At 39.5% G+C, this 10,098-nt stretch overlaps 1 protein-coding gene across 1 annotated transcript; it reads right to left on the minus strand.

Annotated features, from left to right (window-relative positions):
- Nucleotides 1-456: 456 nt before the first annotated feature.
- On the minus strand, nucleotides 457-7,654 carry cchcr1 (coiled-coil alpha-helical rod protein 1). The gene is made up of 19 exons (XM_026373274.1): nucleotides 7,262-7,654; nucleotides 6,663-6,963; nucleotides 6,387-6,554; nucleotides 6,187-6,304; nucleotides 5,794-5,988; nucleotides 5,360-5,523; nucleotides 5,153-5,267; nucleotides 4,458-4,568; nucleotides 3,808-3,951; nucleotides 3,602-3,712; nucleotides 3,231-3,337; nucleotides 3,027-3,139; nucleotides 2,867-2,939; nucleotides 2,446-2,564; nucleotides 2,150-2,338; nucleotides 1,401-1,502; nucleotides 1,105-1,238; nucleotides 851-998; nucleotides 457-757 (listed from the first exon to the last, which is right to left on the minus strand). The coding sequence occupies exons 1-19, from the start codon at nucleotides 7,329-7,331 to the stop codon at nucleotides 627-629; spliced, it is 2,613 nt and encodes an 870-aa protein (XP_026229059.1). The 5' UTR covers nucleotides 7,332-7,654; the 3' UTR covers nucleotides 457-626.
- Nucleotides 7,655-10,098: the final 2,444 nt, after the last annotated feature.

The following is a 10,098-nucleotide window of genomic DNA, read 5'->3' on the forward strand; positions in this document are numbered from 1 at the left end:
ATATTTTCATTCGGTCTCCCTTGGTTCTCCATGAGATGTTTTCACCCAGAGGCTCAAAATTTCGAGCTACTGCAAAATTTATTAGCTCTCATGACAACATGACAAATGGCACAATTTTCTGGTTCATCATGATGTTTATCACCATCCATCCAATGACTGCAAAGTCATTTTAAAACTGACCTCTCTAAGAGATACGACGAATAGAAAATATAGATTTTTCTACTCAATATGAAATCATATAATTATTTTTCTCAATTGATCACGTGTTAGAAAAAAAGAGAAGCAGGGCAGATGCACCAAACAGATTTACAGCTGATTAACAAACTTAACTCTTGAGAAACTCTTGTATGTTGTTTTAGAAAAAATCTTTACATTTAATTTATTTAAAAACTCCTTTTCCTGTGGGATTTGATAGGAAAAACAAGTTCACATCAAGAATATTTTAAAAGACTTTATTATAGTTAGCCTAAGTATTCACACAAACATCTCAATCTTTCTGTACACCCAGCAGTGGTCTTCTGATATTTGGCCCAGTTTCCACTTCCTGTGCATTATTAGATAAAGCATCAACACCGCCCACCTTTTGTACAATGTAAAGGCGTGTCCATTGCCTCCATCTTCTGGTATCAACTGTGTAGACTTTGTGCAGGTGGTCCCACACTGTCATTCTGCCCCTCCTCATCTGCAGAGTCCTCAGAGCTGTTGACCACTGCAGCACTGAGAGTATGAAGCTCCTCTAAAACAGACAGGAGTCTCTCTGACAGAATACAGACAGGACTTTGATTAGCACAGTCGTGTCTTTGAACATGTTAGGAATGTCTCACACATGAAGAGTTAGGACCCCTCTTACCATCTGCAGGTAGGTGGACTTTTTCTCCCAAAGAGCAACTGCTCTCTGAAGGTTTTTGTTGTTGTTCCACAGGAGCAGCAGAGTTTTGTGGAGTTGTTGTGTGAACACCTGCATATTCACTCATCAGCCCTTGTTCAGAAGCAGTGGCCTGGAGCATATTCAGGTCACACAAAGTCAGAAATTAAAACAGAATTTGCATTTTTCATTTATTTATTTGTTTGTTTATTTATTTTTGTTTGCTTTAAAAGTCTTACCAGCATTAGGTATTTGTCCTTAAGTTGTTTATTCTGGAGTTCCCTCTTTGTGTGGTTGCTTGTGAAATGTTTAGTTTCTCTCATCTCCTCCTGTTTCCTTGCTGCTTCTCTCTCAAAATGCCGCAAAGTCATAACTGCATGAGACAAAACAGACAACAAAAGCCACTGGGAACAGCTGCCATATACTGTGCAAACAATTCCAATCATATTAGATCACAGTCTGCATTACAGATATGACTTCAGTCCCCTGTGTTAATCTACTGCTGGCTGAGGCAGAATTGTGCTAATCCTGCTACCTGCTTTGGTGTGCTCTCTCCTGGCTGTATTGACTTGAACCTCCATCTCTCGCAGCTTCTCAGCACAGCGGTCCTCAATTTCAGACACCTTCTCCAGCAGGGCTAAAGAAGAACAACAAACGTACCATTACCCGTTACAGTATCTGGAAAAATATGTACATATGGACGTTTTGGAAAACTAGACTCATTACATTTATTACCAAATTTTCATAGACAGCAAATATCAACTTTAGACAATGACACTGGAAAACAGAATGTAGCACAGCAAAGTGGAGAAGTTACATTTTGATACATGGTGAGATGGTGGAGACCAAAACAGAGCAGATAATGTGAGACACACTTTCATCAGGAAACCACAAATACAACTCCAGATTCATTCTGATGTGTTCCAGATAGCTGATCTGGAGCACATCAGAATTATTTTTATGGTTGATTGCTAAATAGATTCATATCATTTGGTAAGTGATAGAAATTGATATGTCCCTTTAGTATTCACTCCTTTTTCTGCTGTCCTCAAATAACAGTTGATGCAGTTTACAGTTAAGGAGCTTCCTAAGAGGCCAGATTGATCCCGAACTGTTCCAGAGAAGCTACAAAGCAGATAGGAGTGGAAGATTGATGGCAGGTGTAAATATAAAGAGACCGTGATAAAGGACATTTCTGGAAAAGAGCAGGAAGTGTATAGTGTGCTTTCTAAAGTGAGTGAAGGCTGTAGACAGTCTTATGGCTAAAGGTAGCTGCTACCTCACCTCGCTCACTGTGCTCCTGCTGGATGAGCAACTCAGAGCAGAGTTTTTCCAGGTTGACCTTGCTCTCCTGCAGCTCAGCCTGGATCTGCTGCAGACTCTGCTCCGCCTCCTCTCTGCCAGCCACCGCCTGCCGGACCTCCACCAAACTCTGCTCTAGGTCCTGCTGCTGCCGCCTTAATTTGCTTTCATCTGAGGAAAATGTACAAAGTGAACTGAGACATATCCAAACATAGATACCAGACAGATTGCCAGACAATGTATTACACTAAGTTGTTACAAGTTGTAATGGTGCTCACACTGTTCTTTCAGATCTGCCAGAGCTTTCTCAATGAGCTCTGGGGTTCTTTTGAGCTCTTGTGTGAGTTTGTCTCTCTCTTCACACACCAAACTAAGCTCCGTCTGGAGGTTTGTGGTGCTGCAAGACAACAAAGACAAGACAACAGAAAGTCAAGCAGAGCGATGCAACTGCACAGTGTATAATAAAGCAAGATAAATTCTAAACAGCCAGAAGACAACTGTCTTTACATGTAGATTAATAGATAACTGTCCATGTGTCCATAAATGTGGTGCTTACAAGTATTTGAACCCTTAAAATTTCCTATGTTAGGTTGAAACATCATCAGACATTAACGTCTTAAAACGAGCTAAAGACAAGTCAATTAAACAGGAAAATTCCACTTGTTAATTATCTGAAAATAATTAAACATTATGCGGTACCTGTCAGCAGCCTGATCTGCCCGTTTACTGGCATGCTGAACTTTCTGCAGAGCTAATCTTCTCATGAACAAACCTGTAAGGCAAAAACATAAATTCTTCACCATCTTCACTTAAAACTCAAGCACTACAATCATCTAACCAGCCTCCAGCATGATCATACCTTGAACTGTCTCCACTCGTCTTTTAGCAAACATTAGCCTCTGGGTAAAAACCTTAAGCCTTGATTGAGCTGTGTCCACTTCTGCCACTTTGTTTTCGAATGCCAGACTAAACCTGGAAGACAAAGCCAAAATGTGTTTTATCTGTGAGCAAACTTTCAACACTGGCACTTGTGTTCCCCTTCTTTTCTTATAGGCTGTTTTACCTGTGCACTGCCTCTGTCAGAATTTTAAGTTCAGCTTCTTCTTTCTGGTTCATTGTCATCAGTTGAAGGTTTTCCTTGTAAGCCTTATCCAAATCATGTCTCAAAGTCTGGGAAGAAAATAACACATCCATATAATAGACTGTCTTGCACAAATCTATCATGATGCTCAATTTTAAGAATGTCTTCATGTACTGCTGCTGTTAAAACTCCATCTGCACTAGCAAAATATTCATAAAGTCAGCATATTGTGCTGTGGTAAAAATGTGTGAGTGTATGAGTGTTTATCACTTTCCTAAGCAGTCCCATATTTATTGTGCATCATCAAAATTTCAGACAGCCATGCAAATCACATCACTTTCCCAAGCACTTACATCCTTTTCTACTCTCTCCAGGTCCAGTTCAGCTATCCTGTCATCCAAACTGTGTTGGAGCACATTAGCCCGGTGTTGCTCCTGCTGGAGCTGCTGCTCCATGAATTTGACCTCAAACAAAGAGTAATACAGTGCCACACTTCATAAACATAGCTCAAAACACTCACATGATCACACTCTGGTAATATAAATGATAATCTTCCTACTTTTGAGAGAAGTGTATCCTTTTCTCCTCTTAGTTCAATATCTTTTGACCGAAGCTGGACACATAGCTTGAACACTTTCTCTCTCCAGAGCTGAAGCACTTGAAGTCCTTCAAATCCATTCTTCACAAGTGGGTCTGTCGAGGTCTTTTTAAACACAAAAACAAATATGCAAAGCAAGCACACACAAATATTGCATTTTAAAATGAGTGCTGTTTCTTTTTACAGAGAAGACTTTTCAAGACTAAGTTACCACTGTGTAGTCTCATTCAAATACTGAAGAATACAAGTTTTAACTGTGAGGTTTAAGTTTCTGAAAGATCACATTTTTACAAACTAGCTGGAATGGCCAAAACCAGCCTAAAAAGTAAGAAAAGTGCACTGAAAAGTGAAAAACCATATCTCACTATACTTGTGTTGTAGAATGAACAAACACAACAGAATAGGATATCCATGGTAAAATGTTTTACTGCAAGTCTATGCTGCCATGCCTGGAGATGTTATTGCTATAATGCTATAATCAGTCTTAAACCCTGTGTTTTGCTTTGAAAAATTGTTAACATAAATGTGTTCAGCATGCACTGGGTACACCTGCACTTCAGACTATTGTTAAGCTTATATCATGCATTGTAATATGAAGAACACTCACTTACTTTTTTCACAATTTTTTCTTCTTGGAGGGCGAGTATCTCATTCAGAGAGTTAAGCCTGACTGTCAAAAGCTCTGCGGTCTTCTGAAGAGCTGCTTTCTCTTTGTTCAACCTCTACAAAATGTACAAAATTAAAATAAAAAGCACACATACAATGCCTGAAAAAGTAGCCAAGTACCTTGGAGGTTTTCACTTAAATGAAATTCACCTGATTGCAATTAATGTGTTTTAAGGATTGTAATGTAAATATATCTGCTTCTAAATGGTTCAGTTACTGGAAGGAATGTGGCATATGCTGTAATCGGACCTTCCGGAAGCAGGCATATTTTATACTACAAAAATATTCACATTAACTGTACTCAGGTGATCTTTATTTAACTAACTGTGCGAAAACTTTAACCAACAAAGTACATCAGTGATAATTTAAGTGGGCTACTTTAAAGGGGTAAATATGTCCGCAATCAACTTTTATCAATTTATTGTTTTTAAATGATATTTCTCTGTACAGTGAAACAAGGGTTGGATACTTTTTATGTACATTTTAACTGGTGAAATATTACAATATCCATGAAAATCGAATACCCATTTGCACTAGCATTCTTCTTTTAAGCTACTGAACAGAAAAAAACGTTAAAGCATCCAATCCAATTACTTTACATTGGACTAATTGCAATCAATATTATTTATATTGTCTCCACCTCAACTGCTTCATTTAATCGTTCCTTCTCTCCTTTCTCTGGGACAACCTGGCCAATGTAATTTCTGAGGCTGTGCAGTGTTACAGATTGTGTCTCAAATGCTTGTCCCATTTGGCTGAAAAACATCAAAAGAAAACAAATCAGTGAATCTGACTACAAAGTGTTAAAGAAGTTTAAATCTCTTCAGGCTTAATGTCAACATGGCACCTTAAGTGTTCTTTCAGCCCATCTCTCTCAGTAGATGCCGCCATCAGAGTGCTTTTTAGCTGTAGCACTTCTGAGGTCATTGATTGAAGTCTGTCCTGTAGCTTGGTGTTTGTTTGTCTTGCTGCACCCAACTCTGCACAGTGGGAATCATTCAACTGTTGCAGCTGAGAGTGAAAAGAGGAAAACAATGCACAACACATATATATTATATATAAATGACATCTTGAAAGTATCATAAGAGTAGTTCTCCCTCACATGCTTCTCTTCTGGGGAAGGTCAGAGTGAAGGGCCAGTTGCAGAAAACTGTAAGTGTAGTGTTCAACTGAGGGACACTTTAATAGAACAGATGCCTGCTGACATGAGCTCATGGATGCACTTTGTTGAAAAGGGGTCAGTCAAATCAGTATGTACATACAATTTACTTGCACACACACCTCCACCTCCTGCTTCTTTTGCATTTCCGCCAACTGTTCTGACAGTTTATGAGTCTGCTGTTTGGCATCCTTCTCAGCCTGTAACCTGTCCATTTCAGCCTTCAGAGCCAGATCCCGTGCTTCTTCTTTGCTTCTCTCTACATCTCTCCTAAGCCTTGTAATTTCCTCAGAAGATTCATTTTTTAGTCTTTCAAGCTACAAGAAAAACAAATGTTAAAAATAGAAGAATATTCACATGTGAAATGATTTGTAGTAACACTTGGTAAATTAAAGCTAATGGGTGACAAAAAGCTACAATCAAGACTACAAGTCAAACAAATGTCATAGTAAAAAATACCAAAATGAGTCACCACTAATTCACAGGTGATGTTGGTCAAGTTCAGACGACATTACCTTAGAGGTTACTTTTTCTTTCTGTGCAGTGCTGTGGATGAGCTCCTCCCTGAGTTGGCTAAGTTCAGTCTTAGCCTTGCATAGCTCTTCACGCATTGCTTCCAACTCATGGCTCTGTCTGTCATACAAGATTATTGTGTCTGAAATGTTTAGTTGTATAAATAATGTAAAATGCATAATTGCATTAGAATATATGCTACCTGTTCAGGGTGCTGTCCCTGTCTCTCATTTCTTCTCTATATCTCCCTGCACTCTCCTTCAGCACCTCCACCTGTCCCTTCAGCCTCTCAGCCTCAGCCTTGTGCTTCTTTGCCTCCAGGTGCCACTCTGCCTCCCGTCTGGACCAATGCTCACTTCTCTCAACAGATCTGTGTTTAAGGAACAGGAGTTATTCATGCATATGTCGACTACGTCACCCAACAGATAGACAATAATGGCATTTCTTAGGTAAACACATTAAATATATTGTTGCATACCTTGCCCTAAGGTCTGATGAATGATCCATGACCATCCTTCCTCTTATGGTGTCTCCTTGTAACGTCATGATCCTCTGATTTTCTTTCCTCAGCTCCAAGATTTCTTGTTGGGCCTGACTGATGGCGAGCCATGGATTGGCAACACTGGGATCCCCTGCAGTTACCGTGACAGATGATGTCCCTGGGTTTATCCAGGAAGTTGTTGGTGGTGTCCCCTGGATTTTAACACCTCTGTTTGCTCCAGCAGACTGGATACTCGTTGCGAAATGCGATGGAGGAACCAGATCCTCCTGTATCTTCCCTACATAACATAAAATGAACTAGCTTAGTTAGGTTTCTGTGTGCAGTCGTGCAACGTTAGTTCATATGACAGCCATATCACACTAAACTGTCAATGAAGTTACACGACAACTTCCGTCCCGTTACCGCGACTTCGTGGTGTTGACTAACTTAATGCTAGTTAACTATTTAACTAGCTACTAATGTTGGTTAGCTTTGCAGTTAAAAGCAGACTAGCGCAAGCAACTGTTAAGTTAACGCAAGTTACCGTGACACCAACAATATTTCTACTAAAAACCTGACTAGAACAAACAACTCACCTGAAGCTGCTGGGGAGGTGAAGTCAGCCGGAGCTATAAGCTTCTCTTTCCTAAAGTCGTGAGTCTCCATGTTCCTAAAGTGAATCGTGAGCTAGTAACCACTCGCTAACAGCTAGCTACGTCATTGTTTGGGTGCTGTTTTAACGTTTATTTTCCCGCGAGGAACGTCACTCGTCGTTGCCTTAGTTACGGGTTTCAACGGTAACCTCCAGAGATTTGTGCCAAAAGGCTATTTTAATAGCTAACTACTGATTCTCAAACTACACGTTGCTTAACTTACGAATATACACAGCATCAGGTAACTTAAATATGTATGTGTAACAACGGACCTAAATGGAATAGTTTATGAAACATAACTACCACATATTACGCGCGCGCGGTGCACCACGGGAAAGTGGAAGGAACCTGAGCGTCGCTCTGTTGTACTGTTCCCTGAGCTGTGTCTTGCAGGATGTCCTTGGGCTGTCATCTAATTTTGCAAAACCCTGTATTGGCCCCATTTACACACATCCTATTTGTTAGTGCACAGTATTCTGCAGGGAAAACGAAATTACAAAACATTTGCAAAACAATATAAACTGCTTGGTAAATCACAGTGGAGAGAGTAAAATAGCCCATACCATGAAAACTAAGCCATATCCGCCAAATTAAATTTATTTTTATTATAGGAAATGCCTATTTATTCCTCTAAAGGTGATTCATTGGAGCTTTTTAAATTCAGACATTACTAAGACATATTATTGCCATAAGTGGAAAAAAAAATAGTGTGAATGGATCTAAACCCAGTCACTCCTTTACCTCACACTTCATCACTTTAGAAAACCCAGGAGTGTCTGACAACTACAATTTTTCTGCATAAAATGAGCACTGAATATTTCTTTAGAACAACAAATAACTGCAAGTTTGAATAGGTACCTACTTGGTTAAGCAGCCTAGCTGAATTCTTGGATTGAGGTGCATTATTAATTATGTTGCCCCCTACTGTAGAATTATCTATGTATGAATTATTTACATTGCACATTTGCATATGTTTAAAGATTTCTGTGTCATCACTTATCTGCAGTAATGCATATTCTGCATTCATTGCATTTGTGCTTTAAATCTGCAAACTGAAATGTGATCACCTTCAAATAAATGACTAGACAATTTGCTTATTTTATGACTAGTAATATGTTTAAATCTCAGTAGGCTATATTCACTTAAATCGCCATATTTTCATACATCCTAACACCATTGTGTTATTTTTCTCGGGTGTCTTCAGCAGCTGTTTCTGTTTACTCTTAGATCCCTTTTCTCTCCAGCTGGCATGACCCACTTTTCCCCTGGGTTCATTAAAGTGTAATCTCATCTATTTATGATTTATTCAAGGAACAGATAGCCATTTTAGTTTGATTAATTTACAGAAATTATCAGACATATCTTAAAAACTGACAATAAAATGAGATAAAATAACGATAAAAATAACGATAATTATGATAAAAGAAATAACTATTTTGCACTGGCAAGAAGAGGAGACAAGAAGTGCCACTACATTAAAAACTGTAAACCTAGTAGCAAATCCGTAATATGGGTACTGTGTTGTTTGAGGAGAACGCTGGGTATGCCGTACATTATTTGGTCATGCTGGTATTGTAGCCTCTTAGTACACAGCAGATGCCGCAGTCGGCCCAGAGGAACAACACAGCGAAGAGAGGGATGGGGGGGGGGGGGGCGGTGGGAATAAAGAATAATAATACAACTGACCCTTGGTTAAAAACACATCAGAATGAAGATGAAGCTACTTCACTGATGGATACATGTATGTAAGAGTTAATTGAGCTGGATGTTCACTGGCTATGCTTTAAACACGTGCAAGAATGCTTAAAGGAGTATTTTCACCGAGACAGATTTGTGAATTGCCAATAGATAACTTTAGTATGGCAAAATGGTCTGGGTTCAAGGCTGGGTTAAGGCTGCACTAACAGCAGTACCGTAGCACAGACATCTCTCTCCTCAGCCATTTCCACCCACTCCCTCCTAAAGCATCCACAGGTCTTACCTGGCAAGATGGGACATGTAATCCCTTCATTGCGTTGCCCCATGTTTTCGTCCCAGGTGGACGTGCTAGGAATACGCTTCTCCTCTACTTAGAAGACATTTTTATCAGATTCACAACACACCTCAACTGGTTCCCTTCATTTCTATGGAGAAGTAGTACTCAGTCATCAGATTATTGGGGTGAGCACAACCTCCTGTTTTCCACAGAGTGACCATGGTCCTAATCTTTCGCACACACTTGTGACCACAGATACCAATTGTCAGTTAGATATATCATTTTTTTTATTTGTCTAGTAGAACAGGATTATCTAACCCTGCTGAAAATATCTACGATAAGACCTTATTTCCACTCCTTACCCCTCTCTTATTCTCACAAAAGGAAAACAGATATCCTGGCACACCTGTGGCCACGGATGCTGCTTTATCTTTGTTTCTAATCAAGTAGCTTCAGCCTACGCGTAGGGTTCATGTTTAGAAACTGTCCATGACTGCAAATAGCTGGACAGTAAAATGTGTCTTTAATTAAGATGTTTTCCTATCAAAGTGAACTTGTTGGACTCATTATATGCCACATGGCAATACTGGTCCACATCACAGAAACCTTGTCCTCTTAAGGTTAATATTTCAGGGATATCACCCAGCTAAAATCACAGGTAACCTTGAATGCATCAGTTAACTTAAAGTCATTAATCACATTTGTGACATAACCTACAAAATATCAGATGACCTATGTATAATTTGCTCTTTGCTCAACAAAAAACAGACTGTTAAGTGCTTCTGATTTGGCACAGGACAGCACA

This window comes from Anabas testudineus, chromosome 14 (genome assembly GCF_900324465.2).
Source record: "Anabas testudineus chromosome 14, fAnaTes1.2, whole genome shotgun sequence".
Taxonomy (NCBI): domain Eukaryota; kingdom Metazoa; phylum Chordata; class Actinopteri; order Anabantiformes; family Anabantidae; genus Anabas; species Anabas testudineus.

Excerpts from the sequence above, each read along its gene's own strand:
- cchcr1 (XM_026373274.1), bottom strand. The coding sequence starts at position 7,331 with ATGGAGACTCACGACTTTAGGAAAGAGAAGCTTATAGCTCCGGCTGAC. Across the intron at positions 1,503-2,149 it reads GCAGGAGCACAGTGAGCGAG|CCCTGCTGGAGAAGGTGTCT; the intron begins GTGAGGTAGCAG and ends GTTCTTCTTTAG. Across the intron at positions 1,239-1,400 it reads GAGAGAGCACACCAAAGCAG|TTATGACTTTGCGGCATTTT; the intron begins GTAGCAGGATTA and ends TGTCTCATGCAG.